This window comes from Chiloscyllium punctatum, chromosome 11 (assembly GCF_047496795.1).
Source record: "Chiloscyllium punctatum isolate Juve2018m chromosome 11, sChiPun1.3, whole genome shotgun sequence".
NCBI lineage: Eukaryota > Metazoa > Chordata > Chondrichthyes > Orectolobiformes > Hemiscylliidae > Chiloscyllium > Chiloscyllium punctatum.
In genome coordinates, this window is record NC_092749.1 from 19,486,998 (window position 1) to 19,509,843 (window position 22,846).

The 22,846-nt window shown below is 40.2% G+C and overlaps 2 protein-coding genes across 3 annotated transcripts in view; one reads left to right on the forward strand and one right to left on the reverse strand.

Moving 5' to 3' along the window:
* Nucleotides 1-1,650, reverse strand: part of tspan33b (tetraspanin 33b) — a 68,313-nt gene extending 66,663 nt beyond the window's left edge. Inside the window, exon 1 of one of the 2 annotated variants that reach the window (XM_072580414.1) lies at nucleotides 1,605-1,650. The gene's annotated coding sequence lies outside the window, so the exon portion shown is untranslated. The remainder of the gene's footprint in view (nucleotides 1-1,604) is intronic. The other variant, XM_072580415.1, reaches the window with a different exon arrangement.
* A 5-nt stretch (nucleotides 1,651-1,655) lies between these two features.
* Nucleotides 1,656-11,583, forward strand: cox20 (cytochrome c oxidase assembly factor COX20). The gene is made up of 4 exons (XM_072580419.1): nucleotides 1,656-1,815; nucleotides 5,464-5,578; nucleotides 8,285-8,348; nucleotides 8,784-11,583. The coding sequence occupies exons 1-4, from the start codon at nucleotides 1,783-1,785 to the stop codon at nucleotides 8,935-8,937; spliced, it is 366 nt and encodes a 121-aa protein (XP_072436520.1). The 5' UTR covers nucleotides 1,656-1,782; the 3' UTR covers nucleotides 8,938-11,583.
* Nucleotides 11,584-22,846: the final 11,263 nt, after the last annotated feature.

Genomic DNA, 22,846 nt, shown 5'->3' on the forward strand with positions numbered 1-22,846 from the left:
ATATATCTATCCAGATACCTTTTAAATGTTGTAATTGTACCAGACTCCACCACCTCCTCTGGCAGCTCATTCCATAAACGCACCACCCTCTGCATGAAATGGTTACCCCTTAGGTCTCTTTTAAATCTTTACCCTCCCACCCTAAACCTATGCTCTCTAGCTCTGGACTCCCCCACCCTAGGGAAAAGACTTTATCTATAAACATCTAAAAAGATAAAGCTGCAAGGCTACAGGAAAAGGCGAAGGATGTGAGACTGCCTGAGTTCTCCTTGCTGACAGCTGACAAAACACAGCCCTCAAAATAGTATTTTTTTGTGCTGTAACAAATAAAGGATCCATTTAAATGCAAGCTGTTAAACGTATCCATGCTCTTGTCTCAATGTGTAAAAAATCCCATTGTGTTATTTCAAAGAAGAGCAGGAGCAGTTCTGAAGAAGGGTCACTGGACTCAAAACATTAACTCTGCGTTCTCTCCATAAACACTGCCAGACCTGCTGAGTTTCTCCAGCAATTTCTGCTTTAGTTTTATATTATCACAAAGTCCGGATTATCCAGTTGTTATCAAAACGCTGTCTGGAGGAATTTCTGTTTGCAAATTCGTTGTTGCATTGCCTACATATCAAAAATGTTTTTCATCTGCCAATGGGGCACCTGATGCTAGTGAAAAGTGGTGATAGAAAAGCAAGACTTTACTTTTGGATGGAAGCAAATTTCAAACTCTTCTGGGTAAAAGAAATTCTCTTGAATGTTATCAAACCGAGACCTAGGGTGCAGATACGTAGATTTTTGAAAGTGGTGTCACAGGTAGAAAAAGGTATTTGGCATGCTTATCTTCATCAGTCAGAGAATTGAGTACAGGAGTTGGGATGTCATGTTGTGGCTGTACAAGACATTGGAGAAGGCTACATTTGGAGTACTGCATACAATTCTGGTCATCCTGCTATCGGAAGGATGTTATTAAATTGGGAAGGGTGCAAAAAAGATTTCCTGTACAAGGATATTACCAATATTGGAGGGTTTGAGTTATAAGGAGAGGCTGGAAAAGCTGGGCCATTTCTCTCCTGAAGAATAGGAGGCCGAGGAAGTCACCGTATAGAGGTTTAAAAAAATCACAAGAGGCCAGAGTCTTTTCTCCAGGGTAGGGGAGTCCAAAAGCAGAAGGAATAGGTTGAAGGTCAGAGGGAAAAGATTTTAAATGGGCGACTTCTTCTCGCAGAGGGTGGTGAGTGTATGGAATGAGCTGCTCGAGGAAGTGGTAAATGCAAGTACAGATACAACACTTAAAAAAGACATTTGGACAGGTACATGGATTGGAAAGGTTTAGAGGGATATGGGCCAAATGCAAGAAAATGGGACTAGTTCAGTTGAGGAAACTTGGTCCACTGGATCAGTTGGACTGAAAGATCGGTTTGTGTTGTATAACTCTAATTATTATTATTGGATCTGCCTTTGAATTTTTGTTTCGCTAGTCTCAGCACTTGGAGAAAGGTGCTTCTGAAATTAAAGGCGAGCACAACCTGAATTGAAAGGATGCAGCTCAGAGCACAATGGGACCTCCTCTCCCCCCAAAGGCCAGCAGAAGGTGCCCGCATGCGCAGAACTACCTGCCGGGGCCTTGGCCTCACGTGATCCCGCGCTCCCGGACTCCCGGTTGCCGACGCTTTTCAGCTGGTGCCACCCGGTCCCGGAACGAGATGACCGTTTGAAGCCACGGATTCGCTCCACGATCGAGGGTGAGGTTGGTGTTGGGGTAGGGGCCGGCGGGGACAGCAGAAAGCCGCCATGTCCAGCGGGACGGACACAGAGAAGGCGAAGGTGAGTACGTCAGTAACGGTCGGGAGGGAGGTCGCGGGGGTGAAAGGTCACGGGCCTGCGCAGTGGGCACTCCCAATGTCAAGTCAAGGTCGCAGCTCAGTGTTAAAGGTGAAAAACAGGCTGTCAACGTGAGAAAGAGACAAAAAAATGCTTAAAATGTTCAGTTCAAGTAGCAGGTTTTTGCTGGTCGGATTTCAGCCGTTTCTATTGGTCAAATAGGCTTCTTCGCTACAAAATGGCAGACAAGTACATTCCTGGCTGTTCTGAAAATGGCAACCTCTGCTGATGCATTCCTTCTCGAGTTCCTTCTAAAAATAAAATGATCACAGCTATAAACTTCTCTTTTCAAATATGTGTAAAACATATTTGTGAGACGCAGTGACCATAAATCTCCTAACTGTGGTGACCACTTTTATCTAAAAGGTCACTGGACTCGAAATGTTGATCCTGGTGTCGCCAGACTTTCTCCATCAATTGAGATTTCCAGCTTCTGTAGTTCTTTGTTATGTATTATTGTGGTACCTACCTGTTTGTTTTTTTTCCCTTTTCTGTGCTGGCGTAAGACACTGAATGAACAGTGAGTGCATAAATCTTTATTCATGTTCCACCAGCAGGAAGAAAGGAAAAACCCCAGTGACAAGCAGTGCCCTTATGAGACTGCTGTTTATTTTTTTAAAACCCACACACTACCGCCTAACTGCATTAGTGCTTATTTTTTTTCCCCCAGCACCCATGTTTTGTGTGTGCAGGTGTGAGACACAGGGAAGGACACAAGGTGCCTGTTTGGTTTTTAACTTGGAATCCAAGTGTTATGATTGGCTGAAATAAATTAAACCTGAACAGTAAAACTTTTAAAAATACTTCAGGTGCTGGACTTCTGAAATTAGAACTGAAAATATGAGAGAAACTCAGTAGGCCTGGTAGCATTTGTGGAGAGAGAAACAGTAAACATTTTGAGTCCAATTACTCTTGTTTTTGGAAATGGTCATAGTTAGCACAAATACTGAAGATGATTGTCACTGATAGTCTTCAATTATTTTTTTCAATCAGTGACAATCATCATCAGTATTTGTGCTAACTATGACCATTTCCAAAAACAAGAGTAATTGGACTCAGTGTTAACTCTGTTTCTTTGTCTACAAATGCTGCCACACCCATAGTTTTTTTTCCAAGTGGTTGAATTCTACACTTGAGCTGTGGTGGTTTGAGGTGCTGATAGTTTCTGTATTATTCATGTTCAGTTTTGAACTCTGAGCATGAATATATTCACTTACCTCAACCATGGCATCCAGTAATTGCTCTTGGCAACATTGATTATGAAGGGGAGAGTCAACCAAAATTAAAGCTGCAGGTCTGTGAGTGACCAGGATAGGACAAGAACCAGCGTATTTCTGAATCACACCTCTCCTATATGCTACACACAATCAAATTCCTAGTTCATGCATTGACAATTAAGAAATTGGCTGTGGAATTGTGTTCTTCAGAGTACAAAAGTGAGGGGACAAAGCATTGATATGTTCAATGTTCATTGCACTAAATACCTGGCAGATAAATTGAACAGATATTTTGTATGAATCTTCAATATAGAAGAAAAAAGTCATATTCCCAAGATAGATATCATTCAGGAAATGGGAGGGAGGAATTCAAGAAAATTACAATGAGCAGGAAAGTGGTGCTGATCCAATTGTTAGAGCTGTGGACTGATGGTTTCAGGCCCTGATGGACTTGTCCCTAGGGTTATAAAAGAAATAACAAGTGAGATAGTTTTCATTTTCCTAAGCTGTCTTGATTTGGGTGAGTCTCTATTAGACTGGAAAATAGTGAAATAACTCCTTTGTTCAAAAAGAGAAGAAGATAAATCAGGAAAGTGTACACCACATTGCTTAACACTTGCCATAAATAATGTGTTAGACAATCTTGTTAAATTGGTATAGAAAAGTTCAACATTATCTGTCAGAGTCAATGTGGTTTCGTGAAAGCAAAGTGATTTTTAACCAATATTTTTGGAGGTTTTTTTGAGAAAGTATCATGTGCTGCAGATGAAGCAGAATTGGTTAATACGTTTTACCTAGATTTCCAGAAGGCATTTGATAAGGTGTTGCAGCCAAAGATTATTGCAAAAAATAAAGGCTCAAAGTGTACGATGTAATATATATTGGCATATATAGAAGATTGGAAGAAAGTGAGGACTGCAGATGCTGGAGAGTCAAATTCGAAAAGTGTGGTGGTGGAACAGGAAACTGAGAATAGGGTCTTTGTTGGCAAGATGAATTAAGTGCCACTGATATTGCTGCTGGGGCATTGATTTATTACAATTTGCACAAATAACTTGGATGAAGGGACAAAAGTTATGGTTACTCCATTTATTGATAATAAAGATAAAAAAGGTTGTGAAGAGAACATGAAGCCATAAAGGATTATAGATGGGTTAAATGAATGGGTGAAGATATGGCAAATGAAGTTGAATATGGGGAAATGTAAATTTGTCTATTTTGGTAGGAAGAATAAAAAGCATATTACATGAATGGTGACTTTGCAGAATTTCAAAATACAGAGGGTTTTGGATGTCCTAGTGCATGAATTGCAAAAAGTTAGTATACAGGTTCAGTAAATAATTAGGAAAGCTAATGGAATGTTATAATTTATTGTGAGGGGATTGAATAGGTGTGCTTTGTTTCTGTTAAACAAATGAAACTCTTTCTGTACTGTAAACAATATTAGTCTCCTTACTTAAGGAAGGTTGGAATGCATTAGAAGCAGTTCAGAGAACTCAATTAACATATGGATTGGATGATGTGTTGATTTATAATGAAAGGCTAGGCTTATATCCACTGGAGTTTAGAAGAATAAGGAGGCTGATTTGATTGAAGCATATAAGACCCATGTGAAAGTAGTGATTTCTCTTGGGGGAGAATCTGGAATTAGTAGTCACCCCTTCAAAATAAGAGCGTCACCACCTCATTTGTCCAATCCAGTCTAACACCAGCATTTTCACATCATAAACTTGTTGGAACATAACCTGGTATTAGGTGATTTTTAAAAAAACTTAATCAAAATAAGGCGTCACCCATTTAATAGAGAATTTTTTCTCACAAAGTTAAATCTTTGCTACACTCTTCATGAAAAGCTGATGAAAGCAGAGTTTTTGAATATTTTTAGACTACAGTAGATTATTGATAAGCAAGGAGATGCAAACTTATCAGGAATATAGAGTAATCAGATCAGCTATAATCTTATTGATGGAGGAGCGGGCTTGAGAGGCTGAACGGCTTATTCCTGCTCTTGTTTCAGTTTTGTGCGGTATTCCAGTTTCAGTGAAGCATTAAATTGAGACCACTGTTTTGTGTTGTGATGTTTCAGCTGGACTATATTCTATGGGATTACTTGAAAGAAGGACCAAGAATTCTCCTCATTTTGTCACCAACATCTCTTCATTGATTAGCTGAAGATAGGTTGACTGATTATTTTCTCGTGGCTATTTTTTGACACAGATGGAGCGTTTCCACTGCACATCTGAGTAGTTCGTGGTGCAAGTTTTATGCTCTGATTGGGCTGTTGGTTTTTCAATTGTTTGCAGTAGGTTTCCATTCGGTATAGCAATTGAAATTAATCATATTTGGTAATAAAACTTTATTTTTGTTTTTTTAGCCATTCAAGCTTCTAGGAATATTGGATGTGCAGAACACTCCATGTGCTCGAGAATCTGTTCTGTATGGATCCGCTGGTGCTATAGTAGCTGGACTTGGTCACTTCCTAGCAACAAGTGAGCATCCAATTTGATATTGAAGTGAATCTTTTCAGATATGTATTCTGTTGTATTTATCGTAAGTGACAGGTTTACTGATGACTGTGGATGCTTGAAGCATGAATATTGAGATTCATATGGTGAAAATGAGGAGCAATGCTGCTGGGAAGGTGGGAAGCCTCCATTTATAGGAAGCACTTACTGATAGTACTGGACAGGTTTGTCCCACTGAGGCAAGGCAGGGATGGCAGGTTGAAAGAATCTTGGGTGACAAGGGATGTGGTCAAGAGGAAGAAGGAACTTACTTAAGGTTGAGGAGGCAAGAATCAGACAGGATTTTAAATGCTTACAAGGTAGCCAGGAAGGAACTGAAGAATGGACTTAGGAGACCTAGAAGGGGGCATGCAAAAGCTTTAGCGGGTTGGATTAATGAAAACCCTAAGGCATTCTACAGTTATGTGAGGGACAAGAGGATGGCTAGAGTGAGGGTAGGGCCAATCAGGGATAGTAGAGGGAACATACACCTGGAGTTGGAGGAAGTAGGGGAGGTCCTTAATGAATACTTTGCTCAAGGTGAGGGACCTTGACGTTTCTGAGGTCAGCGAGAAGCAGACTGATATGGTAGAACAGGTTGATGTTAGGAAGGAGGATGTGCTGAAAAGTTTGAAAAACATAAGGATAGATAAGTCCCCTGGGCCAGATGGGAAATACCCAAGATTACAAGAAGTGAGGGAAGAGATTGCTGCGCCTTTGGCAATGATCTTTGTGTCCTCAATGTCCACTGGAGTATTGCCAGATGATTGAAGGATGGCAAATGTTATTCCCTTCTTCAAGAAAGGGAATAAGTATAATTGGGAATTACAGACTATTCGGTCTTATGTCTGTGGTGGGCAAATTATTGGAGAGGATTATGAGAGACAGGATTTGTGATTACTTGGAAAGCCATAGGTTGATTAGAAGTAGTCAGCATGGCTTTGTGAGGGGCAAGTCGTGCCTCACAAACCTTATTAAACTCTTTGAGGATGTGACAAAACACGTTGATGAAGGCAGAGCAGTGGACATGGTGTACGTGGATTTTAGCAAGGCGTTTGATAAGGTTCTCCATAGTAAGTTCATTCAGAAAGTAAGGAGGGATACAGGGAAACCTGTCTGTCTGGTAACAGAATTGGCTAGCCCATAGAAGACAGAGGGTGGTGATAGATGGAAAGTACTCAGCCTGGAACTCGGTGACCAATGGTGTTTTGCTGGGATTGGTTCTGGGACCTCTGCTCTTTGTGATTTATAAAAATGACTTGTAAGAGGAAGTGGAAGAGTAGGTTAGTAAGTTTGCCAATGCCATGAAGATTGGTGGAGTTGTGGATAATGTTGTCGGTCGCAATGAGTCATTGACAGGATGCAGAACTGGGCTGTTAAGTGGCAGATGGAGTTCACCCTGGAAAAGTGTGAAGTCATTCACTTTGGAAGGTCGAATTTGAATGCAGAATACAAGGTTAAAGGCAGGAGTCTTGGCAGTGTGGAGGAACAGAGGGATCTTGGGGTCCATGTCCATAGATCCCTCAAAGTTGCCACCCAAGTTGATAGGGATTGAGATTAAGAGCCGTAAGGTTATGCTGCAACTCTATAGAGCCCTTGTTAGACCGTTCTTGGAATGTTGTGTTCAGTTCTGGTTGCCTTGTTATAGGAAAGGTGTAGAAGCTTTAGAGAGGGTGCAGAGGAGATTTACCAGGATGCTGCCTGGACTGGAGGGCATGTCTTACGAAGAAAGGTTGAGAAGGCTATGACTTTTCTTATTGGAGTGGAGAAGGATGAGAGGTTACTTGATAGAGATGTACAAGATGTTGAGAGGCATAGATAGAGTGGATAGCCAGAGACTTTTTCCCATGGCGGAAATGTTTATAGTGAGGGGCCATAATTTTAAGGTAATTGGAGGAAGGTTTAAGGGAGATGTCAGAGGTAGGTTCATTACTCGAGTGATGGGTGCGTGGAATGCACTACCGGCAGTGGTGGTAGAATCAGATACATTAGGGATATTTAAACAACTCTTGGATAGGCACATGGAAGTTAGTATAATGAAGGGTATGTAGGTTAGTCTGATTTTAGAGGCCGGCACACCGAGGACCGAAGGGCCTATACTGTTCTGTGTTCTCAACAGAAGCACAAGTGGACCATATGATTTGTTGAATGTGCTCTTCCATTAAAAAAGATGGGCTTTTAGGTCTGATCGAGTTGATCTTGTGGAAGACCAGCACGGGCACAATAGGTGGAACTCCATCTCCTGTGCTGCAACCAGTTTATGATTCAATATGGTTATGGCTGACCTTGAGCTTCAACTCCACTTTCCTACGTGTTTCCTTTATCCATTGATCTCCTGAGCCCAGAAATCTGTCACAGCCACTAATGTATTCAGTGACACAGCATCCACACCCCTCTGGGGCATATAATCTATTCTTTTCAAATCATAATGGTTATAGCACAGAAGGAGGACACTCAGTCCATGTGACATTACTGGCTCTCTGCAAGAGCACAAGGACAGGAATCGATCAGTTGGCCCAATGGCCTTTTTCTCTGGCACATTTACACTATGTCCTTACGAAAGCAGCCTTCCAGAAAGCCATTGTCACTCTGCAGCACCCCCCCAACCAAAAAAAAACATGTTTAATTTGCAATATTAATGAAGACTTTGAATTTTGTTTCAAAGTTTACAATAATTTTCTCTTCCTGCAGGCAGAGTAAAGCGGTCTTTTGACTTTGGTGTGGGGGGCTTTCTACTTACAACTTTGGGAACTTGGTAAGTGGGTTGTCAGATGATCTTGAGAATATATTTGTGTTCCATCTTTGCAAAGTTTAAACTTGAGTTCAGGGACATGGTATGTTACTGCACTAGTAATGTGGATGTCTGATCTAGTGAGCTGGAGTTCAGATCCCACCATGGAAGTTTGGAAGTTAAAATTCAATAGATTAAAATTTGAAATAAAGAGCTGGTGTCTGTAATGGTGACAATTAAATTGCTGTTTTGTATAAAAACCCAACTGGTTCATTAATAGCCTTTTAGATAAGGAAATCTGACTTCAAACCACAAAGCTTGGTATAGATGTTGCAATTACTGCAGTACAATTGAGCTTCAAGCCTGCAGTGGCAATATTTCCTTAAACCTGAAATTGTATGTTTGCTACAAGTGATTTGAGCCAGCAAAACATTTCAGTTACATCTGTATCTTTCTCAGGATGCTCTGCAGGTACCAGAATGCAAAACTACGAATCCAGCAGCGAATGATGCAGGAAGGTATGAAAAACAAGTTGACATTCGAAGGAACTGAAATGGATCCTACCCGAAAATCAGATGGAAGCAACAAAAACAGCCATGGAAGTAACTCATAGACCATTGGCCCTGACAGCAGTGTGGTTTGGAGCCAGAAAGTTTTAATTACTAGCGAATTCAAAGAATCAACTTTCCTACCTTGGCTGTACTTCCAATCCTGCTTGTTTAAGGAAACTGAGAGTTTTTCCAGAATTTCTAACATATAAGTAATTTGTTCCTATATAAGGGAAAAAGACCAAGATAACAATCGGCTCTGTTTTGATGATAAGTATTTATTATTACCATGACAAGGTAATGAACAATCTCTATATGTCATAGTCTAATTTTGAATGTTTTATGTAAACTGACAATTTGGATGTACAATCGCTTTCTTTTTGCAAATTTGTTGAAAGCTAAAACATTAGCTGGGTTTCTGGATCATGAAAGCTAAAACAGGTTGACATGTTTAAAACCATCTTCGAGACTTGCACAGATTTGAGTCATCATTTCATTTTGGCTTCTTGGTTGGAGTTATGGCAATGAGTGTTAGCTGGTGAATTTGATTGGAAAATGCAAACTAGAGGAGGCTTTCAGCTCCTTAAGCCTGTTTCACTACTTATTGAGATCATTGTCTGATCCACCTGCTTGAACTCTCTATTCTTTTATAACTTTGTCTGATAAATAGCACATTTTAAAATAATGATTGAAGAAGCATCCACTGCTTTTTATAGAGGAGCATTCCACTCTTCTACCAGCCTTTGTGTGAAATGTTTCCTATATTCTCTCCTGAATAGCCTAGATCTGATTTAAGCTCAATGTCACCTTCTCCTAGACAGAGAAATAGTTCACTTTATGTATGTTTCTTCACATTTCTGCCTGAAGGTAGTTCCAACCCACAATGTTGGGATCTCTGCTACAGAAGGAAGGCATATCATGAAACCTCCACAGACAGAATATGAATTGAAACCTATGCTTTTGGCACTGAACTGATCGACAGTGTCCTCGAGCTAACTAAGCTAAAAGACATGATGACCTCTCTGGACATTCAGTTGCATTACCATTGCTGGATGTCCCACTATCAACATGTCTATAGTTACAATTAACCAGAAGCTTAACTGGACCGGCCTGGTAAATAGTGCAATACAAGAGGCAATCAGAGGCTAAAATTCTGCAGTGAATAACTCGCCTCCTTTCTCCACTCTCCTTGATGAGCATGCTCAAAGCTCAATACTATCCAGGACAAAAACAACCCATCCAGCAACTTCAACATTCACTACTTTCACCAAAGTGCACAGTCACAGTATTGTACCATTTATAAGATGCACCGCAGTAACTCACCCAGGTTTCTTTGACGATGCCTTCTAAACCCAGGTCCACTATAGTCTAAGGACCTGGGCAGCAGATGCATGGGAATGTATCCACTTGTAAATTCCTGTACAAACCACACATTTTGACTTGGAACTATACTACCATCCCTTCTGTGTTGTCAGGGTCAAAATCCTAGAACTGCCTTCGAAAGAGCACTCTGGGTGTACCAAATCCCCACAGATTTCATTAGGTCAAAAAGACAACTCACCACCACCTTCTCAAAGGCCATTAGGCTGAGCAATAAATGCTACTCTAGCTAGCAACACACATTTCCTATAAATAATTGTTTTCAAAAATCAGATTGTCTTTTTGATTTTCTATACTCCAGGTTATATAGTCTTAGTTTATCAAATGGCAACAACCAGACTTGGTGCATATGGCAACTATAAGGACTTTATAAAGATTTGGAAACTTGTTTCTGAAATCTTCTAACAGTTTTGAGGGATTCATCAGTGTTTCTATTCAAATTTTCATTGTTGTCCCAGTCTACTGGTGCCATTTTGAATCATTAATCTTGTTTAGACTGTTATCTTTATTCATTTCCATTGTTCTTGGGGTCAATGAAAATGGGGGATAGTTGAGGCTAGCAGGTGAGAGGAATCCTTGAAGTGTGTTTGGAATTCCCTCTCCACAGTCTGTGCAGATAAATAATTACAAGGGAGGATCCTTCAGTACCAACCAAGCTCTGCAAACCTTGAAGGGAGTGGACCAACTCTCTTGATCTCCTAAAATAAGTGCGGGCTTGCTTTGAAATCTCACATTCCGATCCTTAGAGGTAATTGAAAAAAAGTGCAGGCAAAACTTTACAGGTCTGACAGCATCTGCGGGGAGGATAGAAGTAAAGTTTTGATTCAAATATAACTTATTTGGAACTGAGTTTGAGTTTCAAAGGAGAATCGTATAGGAGTCAACATTAACTTCCCATTAATTCCACTCAAACGCCAAAAATGAATTGCATTGGACTCGTGTTAACTCAGCTTTTCTCTCACCACAAATGCTGATGCACCTACTGAGTTTTTCTGGCGCTTTCTGTTTTTATTTCAAATTTCCATCATGTAGAGTATATTTCTTTTATCTTAGGGTGGTTTACCCAACCTTCCAGGATTGCACCATTGAGCTGAATAATGGCTCTGCTAAAGGGCCAATAAGGAAGAACGAATTGGCATCTTTCCCTGAGCAATCCAAAAACCATTAAAGGTATTCAGGAATTTCAAGACTTCCTCATTGTTTAAAAACTCATCCCCTTTACTTTGCAGCCTGACATCTCTGGCTACCAGAACATCATTATGTTGGACAGAAACTTGACCTAATTGATAGTGTTGCAGATATGCCTTAAATAAAAAGTGAACTTGTAAATATGTGATGCTTTTCAGGATGTTTCAAAGTGCTTGACAGTTGAAGAAGTATTTTTCAAGTGTTGTGGGGACACCGTATCTGTACCTACTCACTGTCCACAATTTTGCATTTGAGCTTTCCATGAAACATATTGATGAATAATGCTGTAACAGGACTGGTTTTTGTGCTTTTCTTTCCTGATTGAATCATCGGCCTGTCCTCACATGCCTCAATGGCAGAAATTTCATCTATGGTTACGTGCACCTTCACACCAGCTCCTATAGCATAGTTACAAATTGAGCAAAGTCTCCAAAAGCTCATTTCCTCCTAATGCTTTTATAAAGATATTGTAATTTGAATTGGTGTTCAATTATTCCTTTGTCATTGCTTAGCTGTCCATTTGTACAATGTCACCTGATCCACTGCAGTGACATAGCAATAAGTTAGATGCGCCACTAATGTTTCAAACTACTTTCATTGAACTCATGAATTAAGTAACTCATACAATTGAGTTCAATTTCAATTACACTATGTATGCATAAATACAGTGTTGCTATGGGATCCCTTCTAGGTGTAGCTCTCATTAACAACTTCCAAGGGAAATGTGCCTTCAATGGAGTGATCACTAACTGTCTACCCATGCAAAATTCTGATATATAGATGAAATGTTTGCAATATTTGAATCTGCAAGTACATCACAGAATTTCCTTACTCACCTATTCTCACATTCACCTTTAAAATAGAGTAGGAGAAAATGAGGATTGCAGATACTGGAGATCAGAGCTGAAAAATGTGTTGCTGGAAAAGCACAGCAGGTCAGGCAGCATCCAAGGAGCAGGAGAATCGCCGTTTCGGGCATAGACCAGTCAAACCAGGTCCTTTGATGCCCTAGCTGAGAAATTGGCTAAGGGGTTTCAACTATTTTCTGCCGCAAGCTTACATGCACTGGTCAACATTCGCTTTGGGGTTCCTACTGCTCCATATATTACACGATGAGCCATTTTGACAACCTCATGAAGAGGGCCTTAGCCAGCAGCTTGTGATATAGGTTTATTGCTAATTTAGTCCACCACTTTCCTCCTATTTTCCCATATTTTTGGTGTTGTTGCATTGGCCCTGCTGAGTAGTGCTTGTCAATTGTTTATTTTGTCAAATGTGTAAATTGGTAATGGGCAGCAAACAAAAAGTCGACAGTTTCTGCTGTATCTCCATATCAACCACAAACCAACCAATTATCACCCACTTCTCATACTGCATAATTTTTTTCTTTCTTTCTAAGGCTTTTTTTGTCATTCAGTTCTGATAATGCAAGCAAAAATGCAATAAGCTCATGTCTCTTTAGCCCCGTCTAAGTACTGATCAAATTAGTATCTGTTAAAGTCATCAGACAAAACATCTTTGTGTGTTGAATTAAATGAGAGTTCTTTATTTATTGCCTTTCACTAGTAGCTCATAGCTTTTTTTATCTTATTCCCAGCCAGCATTCCTTCACAATGTCAGCATCACTAAAGGGTTCACAATAACTGCACTTATATTAGAAGGACTAATGTAAAATAAAACATCCCAAGATGTTTGATAAATAAGCATTTATGTTGCCTTTTCAGGATTCAGTGTACTTGCAATAATACTTCTATTGTTTTTCCTGGTGGGTGATTCTGCAGTTTCAGTGGGAGTAGTCACAATTCCCAAAGCCGAGTGCCTTGTCACTATTATATGTGGCAGCCTTAATATTGAAAACAGCAACGTTCAGCCCCTTCTCATTTTAGATTTTTAGAATGGAAGATTTTCTTTGGCTTTAAAAAAATGCTAAAGAATTCCAGATCGTACATAGTCATCTATTGTGTTTAACTTGCTCATGGGGGAGGGGGGATGCTTGCCCTGTGTGATGCATATACAGATGCAAGATAAACAAGGATAAACATTTGGAATGAGAATGCTTAGGCCCTTGCACTAAACTAATGCATGGCCAGGCAAGTTGATGCGGTGATTGAAGACGAACTAAGGAACTGATTGATGTAATGAGAAGGGGCTGAATGTTGGATAACAGAGTGGGGAGACCATGATGTATTTTTTAAAATCATTCATGGGATTGGCTGTTGCATTTATTGTTTATCTCTAATTGTCCTGGAGAAACTGGTGGTGAGCTGCCTTCTTGGACCACTGTGGTCCTTCTGATGTAGGGACACCCACAGTGAAATCACATTGGAGATGATTCACAGAGACTCGTCAGGAGGCCAGCTACTTTGGACAGTGGCTTCAGCAGAGCAGATTTGATGGAGGTATTGTGTAGAGGGAATGGAGCCCTCAGGAGGTCAGAAGTATCATGCAGCTTGTAGGAGTCAGTAGATTTGCAGCAGAGTTAGTTGAATGGCCTAACCCGGATGTAGTGAAGCTATTGCTAGGATCCAGTATTTTTTTTCTGTCTGTTCTATTGTTTTTTTTAGAGTGAACAGAACCCCTGACACTCTTGCTTATTTTCTTTTTTTTCTTTAATACCCCCACACTACCACCTAACTGTGGTCGTGCTTATTTAGGAGCCAGTATTTTGTGCAGGTTTCTACATATGCTGGCACATGTAAATCATGAAGCCTTCAGCTCCCCCAAGTGGATTATTGTATATGCACATAACCTGGTGAAGAAATAAGCCGCTCAAGGTCATTGGACACACAAGGAAGGTGAAACCAAATATCAAACTGCTGAAAAAACACAACAGGTCAAGTTGGTATCTGTGAAATTAACAATTGATATTTACATTTAGGGTGTGAACCTCCAGAACTGTCACTGGGATATGATCAGCAGCTTTTTACTCTGATATCTCTATCTTCTGTTCCAGAAGTTCTGAAAACTCTTCAACCTTGGATTTCCTCGTGCTGTAATGTGCAGGGTAGATCTGTCCCTTCTCACTTGATTTTGCCTCTTTTCGCTGATCGTCCTCACCTTCCACCCACAACCTTTACATTCAACAAATTACCCTGTCATTTCAACCTGCCTACAACAATGACTGCCAAAGTCCAAACCCATCTTTAGCCCATCTCCTTTCCCTCCTTTACATCCACAGCAACAGAAAAGAATACCGATACCCAGGCAGTTCCTATTAGAAATTGATTTGACAGATCAGGATGGAAGAAGGCAGCTTAGGAATCAGCATTTAGCTGAAGACTAAAATCCAACTATCAGGTCCATGTCATTGTTACACTGTTGTGTACACAGTGTTTGTTGTATAGAACTTGAAATATGCTGAGAGTCTTTGCCAAAGCCTTTCATGTTTCACTCATCAGGACAAACACAAGAATGTAAAATTTCAGATAGTTGCAACAATACCACAACTATATATTCTCAATGATAAGATGTCGATGACAAACCTCACTGATAGTAACATCCTTTGGGGCCAAAACAGTAATAAGCAGGAATGTGTAAGCCGTCTCACCCACCCTGCATCTTCATCGCCACCATTCTTCATCTTGTGAAGAACAAGATTCCCAATGATGTGGATATTGGCTACAGGATGGACCTGTCAACCTCAAACAGTTGAAATCCAAGAAGGAAGTGATATCAACCTCACTTGTGGAACTTCAGAGTGTGGTTGACAATGTTGTTTCTGCCCTTTCAGAAGTGAACCTTCAAGCCTGACTTAGTGCCTTCACAGAAGCGGATCAAACAATTGGTCTCATCCTCAACCTCAAGAAAACTCAAAATCTTTACCAGTCAAATGAACAAACTGATCAGCCAATCATTGCAATCCATAACCCAGGCAGTCTTGAATTGCACTGGCACTGAAATTAATATATATTGTTCAATTGTATGGTCAGCAGAATGTATTTTTGCACTGATGACATGATACAGCCCCTCAGCATATGATGGATGTAGGACTTTAGTCAGTTGTCTTCCCAAAAATGAGCCTATGAAACAGAAGTTGCCCCCAAGTTTTATCAAGTGTTTCAACAGATAATCTTTGATGTTGGAAAGTACCAATCTGCAAAACCCAGTTGAGGAAAACTCTTTGCACACAAGGTTGTGGATAGATCAAAGATAAACTTATACCATGTTGATGGTCCTCAAGCAACAACTAAAATGCATCAGTGTGCATTCCTGTGATCATTGCACAGAGCAAAGTCCTGAATAATGGAACTTTTTGGAAGAAGCCACAATAATATCTGCTATATTTTCTCTCAAAGCTGCTTTGCAAAGGCATATTCCCAAAACAATTGAACACTTGCCTCTACTCCAGTACTGCCCCCTCAAAAGCAACATTAGACTCCAGACATGCAGAAGAAATCTGATGGGGAGGGCCCTTCTCCCCACCGACCAAGCTACATCTTGACGGTTGTTTGAACATTCTGGCAACAAAGCATTCTGCCAAATCACGTACTGAGGAAAATTTCACATCTTTTGTGCTTCCTGTAATTTCCAATTTAAACTGATTTCACCCTTGGGATGTACACCTGACACGGAATACATTTTGTAAATATTGAGTCAATTACAGTCATATTCAGTGGAACCAGGCTGATTGGGAGACAAGCTGAATTTTCTTGTAAATTCTGTAGGATTCAATATTAAAAATTATAAACATATCTTGGGAAAAATTATAGACACAAATGGAGCAGAGCATTTTGGGATTGTGATTGAGCAGCCCAATTCCTAGCTTTAAGAGAAATGGTGATGAAGAAAATGTGGATGATTGGACTAACGATCCTGCTTAAGGAATTCTTCTGAGGCTGTGAAAATGGTCTTCTGCCAAGCACAACAGTCTTTGTATGCGTCAATTATAACTCCAGTCATTGAGGCATTTCTGTTTGATTCACATCCACCTTAGGATCTGGGTCCCATATTTGGTTAAGGAAAATTTGCATTCTTATTGTAACAGCCTCAACATCAGAACAGCCTAAAATGATGTAAAACAATTTAAATACATGTGAAGTGTACTCACTGTTGTAAGGTCAGAAGGCAGCAGCAGATTTGTACACAAGCTCCCATTAATAGCAATGTCACATCACCTAAATAATCCCTTTAGTGATGTTGATTGAGGCATAGAGTTTGGCCAGGATACTAGGGAGAACTCCCTGAGCACCTCCAAATAGTACCTTGCGATAATGTTGATCTACTTCATCAGCAGATATTTGAAAGACTTCACCTCCAATAGTGTAGCAGCTTCTTAGTTCTGTATTTGTATAATTCAAAAGTAACAAACTGGAATGTTTTGATGAATCTGCTTTTCCAGTGGAAGAGAGGATGAAGTACCAGGCATTTTCAATGTGCTTCAGAGTCAACCTGCCTGGTTTAAAACTTGTAATTAACTTGTCATTAATTAGTGCATTCTCCATGGTAACACTTCTATCAATCAGAGTCATCTTACCAACCAATCAGCATGCACATCTCACAGTGTAAATATTAGTTTTATCCTTGTATTGGTATTCTTGCAAATTATCTTGAAGAGTACAAGGCAAAAAGCTTTGACCAAAGTGTGTCTTTTTTCAGTAATGCTCAAATTCTGAAATTTCTTCTGAGTGTTGTAATTCTCCGTGTGATCTGTGATGTAAGTTACAAATTGAAATGCTTGATTACCATTTGGTTTCTATATGAGTTATGACTGAGCAAATAATCATTATGCTGTTTAACAAATATTGATTATCTTTGGTAAACTTAACTTTAACAGGTTTAACCGATTTAAAAAACTTGTCCCACAATTTTCATTTCAATTACAATCTTTCAAAATAAACGCTTCTACAACAACAACCATGCTTTACATAAAGCAAGGAAGTTGATGATAAATTTTCCATAGAAGGCAGCTGGATTATTAATGATGTTCACGCAGAAATACCCACAGACTTTACCATTTTTTTTGCAAAGGGGGAGTAAAAGGCACATATACAACATTTACCTACATCTCAATGATTCCTTAATTGAACTTATTCACAGGTGGCCTCCCTAGTAACAGTCATTCATGTGTTAAACAAAATGTTTAATTTAACCAATCATGGAAGAATCATAGCTAAGCCAATTGTTTTCTCTGTTCATGAAAGAAATGGAACATCGCCTGGTCTTTCCCAAGCGTCTGGTTAAAAACACTACAACAATTCTCAACTGATTAATATCCTCACTGAGTGAAATCCAACTGTTCCAGTTATGAATAATCAGCCTCTGATAGCTGATCTTCATGACTAGTTCTTACCTAAAGAGCTAGAGTCTCTTGTAGTGCAGTGGTAGTGCCCCTGCCTCTGAACCAAAGTCTGGGATTCAAGTTCCAGTTGTGCCAGAGATGTGTCATAACACCTCTGAATATGTTCTTATTTAAAATCTAACTACATCTGTTCCTAGCCAGGGTAGCTAATTGTCTTAGGACTAGAGAAAGTTTTGTTTTCATAACCACTAGATGTCTCAAATAACTTTACACCCAATGAAGTACTTTTGAAGTATAATCAATCAGCTGTAATGTAGAAAATGTGACAATCAATTTGCACACAGCAAATTCCTACAACAGCAATGTGATAATTTCTATAATAGTTACTGGCCTAACAAATTATGTCCAGATCCTGCAAATGACTTGTTGTTTTTTAAATTGTGCACATTAGCAGCACCGGTGGAGAGAAAGCAAGAGTTTCAAGTCTAGTAACCTTTCAGAACTTGAGTTAATGTCGAGTCCTGATTCCTGATGAAAGTTTTTGCCCGAAACATTGACTCTTCTGCTCCTCAGATGTTGCCTGACCTGCTGTTCTTTTCCAGCACCACACTCTCAACTCTAATCTCCAGCATTTAGAACTTAGAACATAGAACATAGAAGAATACAGCGCAGTACGGGCCCTTTGGCCCTCGATGTTGCACCGATCCTAGCCCACTATCCTCCATATGCCTATCCAATGCCCGTTTAAATGCCCATAAAGAGGGAGAGTCCACCACTGCTACTGGCAGGGCATTCCATGAACTCACGACTCGCTGAGTAAAGAATCTACCCCTAACATCGGTCCTATACCTACCACCCCTTAATTTAAAGCTATGCCCCCTCGTAATAGCTGACTCCATACGTGGAAAAAGGTTCTCATGGTCAACCCTATCTAAACCCCTAATCATCTTGTACACCTCTATCAAGTCACCCCTAAACCTTCTTTTCTCCAATGAAAACAGCCCCAAGTTCCTCAGCCTTTCCTCATACGATCTTCCTACCATACCAGGCAACATCCTGGTAAACCTCCTCTGGACCCGTTCCAGTGCCTCCACATCCTTCCTATAGTATGGTGACCAAAACTGCACACAATACTCCAGATGCGGCCACACCAGAGTCTTATACAACTGCAGCATGACCTCAGGACTCCGGAACTCAATTCCTCTACAAATAAAAGCCAGTACGCCATATGCCTTCTTCACCACACTATTTATCTGGATGGTAACTTTCAGAGATCTGTGTACATGGACACCAAGATCCCTCTGCTCATCCACACTACCAAGTATCCGACCATTAGCCCAGTACCCCATCTTTTTGTTACTCTTACCAAAGTGAATCACCTCACATTTCGCTACATTGAACTCCATTTGCCACCTTTCTGCCCAGCTCTGCAGCTTATCTATATCCCGCTGTAACCTGACACATCCTTCCTCACTCAACAACTCCACCGACTTTCGTATCATCCGCAAACTTGCTCACCCAACCTTCTAGCCCCTCCTCCAGGTCATTTATAAAAATGACAAACAGCAATGGTCCCAAAACAGATCCTTGCGGAACACCGCTAGTAACTGCATTCCAAGATGAACCTTTACCATCAACTACTACCCTCTGTCTTCTTCCAGCCAGTCAATTCCTAATCCAAACCTCCAACTCACCCTCAATGCCATACCTCTGTATTTTTTGCAGTAGCCGACCATGGGGAACCTTATCAAACGCCTTACTAAAATCCATATACACCACATCTACCGCTTTCCCCTCGTCCACCTCCTTAGTCACCTTCTTGAAGAATTCAATAAGGTTTGTGAGGCACGACCTGCCCTTCACAAAACCATGCTGACTATCCCAGATCACATTATTCCTATCCAGATGTTCATAAATCCTATCCCTTACAATTCTCTCTGAGACTTTGCCCACAACAGAAGTGAGACTCACCGGCCTATAGCTACTAGGGTTATCCCTACTCTCCTTCTTGAACAAGGGAACCATATTTGATATCCTCCAGTCTTCTGGCACTATTCCTGTAGACAACGAGGACATAAAAATCAAGGCCAATGGCTCTGCAATCTCCTCCCATGCTTTCCAGAGAATCCTGGGATAAATGCCATCAGGCCCAGGGGACTTATCTATTTTCACCCTTTCCAGAATTTCCAACACCTCTTCCCTACATACTTCAAAGCCGTCCATTCTAATTAATTGTGACTCAGTATTCACACTGGCAACAATGTCCTGTTCCTGAGTGAATACTGACGAAAAGTATTCATTCAGTATCTCCCCAATCTCTTCAGCCTCCACACACAACTTCCCACTACTATCCTTGACTGGACCTATTCCTACCCTAGTCATTCTTTTATTCCTGACATACCTATAGAAAGCCTTAGAGTTTTCCCTAATCCTACCAACTAAGGACTTTTCATGTCCCCTCCTTGCTGCTCTTAGTTCTCTCTTCAGAACCTTCCTGGCTACCTTATAACATTCAATCGCCCCAACTGAACCTTCACGCCTCATCTTTACATAGGCCGCCCTCTTCCATTTAACAAAGGATTCCAATTCCTTATTAAACCACGGCTCCCTCACACGACCCTTTCCTCCCTGCCTGACAGGTACATACTTATCTAGGACACTCAATAGTTGCTGTCCTCACTTCTGTCTTATGTTGAGTCTGTATAACGGCCCTTTGGAATAGAAGGTATAACACTTTCCCATTCACCCCTGCACTTCTCAAGTCCCAAAGACACTTGCAGATGAAGCAACATTTTACTTGTACTTTTTATGAATCAGTTCTGAAGAGGAGCCATTCTGGACTCTATGTACACTAACTCTACTTCTCACTCCACAGAAGCTGCCAGGCCTGCTGAGTTTCTCTGGAGCACTTTCAACCTTTATTTCAGCTCTCTAGCATCTGCAGTTTTTTTTACTCTTTGCATGATGCTGATTTAAGGACACATTTGTTAGAACTCCCCTGTTCAGATCAACGGTCACTGAACACAAAATGTTATCTCTGCTTTATCCTGCCAGACTGGCTGTTTCTTCAGTAATTCCCCGTTTTATCTGACTTTCAACATCTGCATTTTAATTTAGTGTGTAACACCCCCTATCTTCTTCAAAATGGTGCTAAATGTTCCTTTTATATCCACCTGAACAAACAGATGGGAACTGATACTTCAGTTCTTACAGATCCTTACAAAGTACCCTAAAGTACTTCATGAGCCTATAAATTGCTTTAGGAGTGCAATCATTTTTCAAAACAAGATAATGCATCCAATTTGCACACAGCAAACTCACACAGTCAAAACACACAAGATAGTGTCTTTGCTAGTGATAAATGTTGTCCAGGACAGGTTATGGGCCAAGTGCTGAAAAGTGGGACTAAGATAGATTTAGTTTTATTTTGTTGACGCAGACTCAAAGGGCTGAAGGGCCTCTTCTGAATGATTGTATGATACCAAAACACTTCTGGTTTTCAAAGAACATCCAACCTGTTTGACAATCTGAGCAGATACTTAACATCTCATTCAAAACTGTCTCTACAAGAAAGCAGCAACTCTTCAGTATTGACATTCAGTGTGGTAATGGAATGGTCTTGCATACTGCATAGCTTTCACTCACCCAAGCTCAAGGACGAAGTCATTAATGCTGATCCCTGGGTTAAACAAACAGAAGTCATTCTGGTGAAAAGTCAGATTTGAATTAAAGCTAATTCTTTGGTGTTCAAGAACTTATACAAAATAAACCACTTTGCACCACCTTTTTGGTTCTGCAAGTTCAAATTTCTTTACTAAAAGCCATTAGTTTGCATGGGAACCCTGATAAGGAAATGGAAAATACTGTGAATGCTGAATATTTGAAATAGAAACAGAAATTTCTGAAAATATTCAACAGGTCCAGTAGTATATATGGAAAGATTTGGTGGTTTCAATCACTTAACTTCAACTGAGAAGAATTCTTAAAAAAAACATTAAATTCAAAACATTTAACAGCAGGTCTGGCACTATCTAGTACTTTAGTTTTACATTAAGGCTCTGCTAAATGTTAAGCTAGCTTTTTACAATTGGTATTTCCTCAGCACCAATTATTACAAATGCCATCCAGACATTCATTATTTTTGTTATAATGTTTATTTTTAACCCTACCTCCAATTTTCTGTCAAGGTCAGGCATTATTCCCCTGCTACTTCACAACTTGCTGTTCATGTGTAAACTCAGGCAAGCTAAGCGCACGATGTGATTAGAATCCCAAAAGGTTAAGAATCACACAGCTGAGCTGGGTCTATATTCATGATGTGAAGGAACCAGTGTTGGACTGGGATGGACAAAGTTTTAAAAAAACACACAACACTAGATTGTAGTCCAACAGGTTTATTTGGAAGCACTAGCTTTCAGAGCGCTGCTCCATCAGGTGGTTGTGGAGTATTAGATCATACGACAATTTATAGCAAAAGATTACAGTGTCATACAGTGATATATTGAACAAACCTGGTTTGTTAAATCTTTCATCTTTTAGAATGCAGTTTTCAATTCATTAATATGTAAATCCCAGAACTTCTTTTAAGTTATCTTTATGTTCAATAGAAGAAAGTAGGGACTGCAGATGCTGGAGACCAGAGTCGGGTGTATGGTGCTGGAGCAGCAGGTCAGGCAGCATCCGAGGAACAGGAGAATTGATGTTTCGGGCATGAGCCGGATGACCTGCTGTGCTTTTCCAGCACCACACTCTTGTCTTTGTTCACTGTCCATTGTGAATCACCACCTCCAGGGTCAGAAAATTATAGTAAACAGTAACTTCTTTCCAGGCAATACCTTTTAGTTTTAGCCCTTTTGAGGCTTGATGAATTCCTGGGATTTGGGTTAGGTACAGTATTATAGTGCCTATGTTACAGGGTAGCAATGCAGAGGCCTGGACTAATAAAGTCAGGGTGACTGTCCAAACCCTATCATGGCAACTTTTAAAAGGAGCGAAAGTGTTGCTGACTAGGCCAGCATTTGTTCCCTAGATCCATAAAATTTAAATTCAATTGATTAAATAGTATGGAAATATTGTAAGTTGTTGTAAACTGCATCATCCTTTGATAAAATGAATGAATAAAAATATACATGTATTCAATTTGTTAATGGTGCAAAAAATAGGTATTT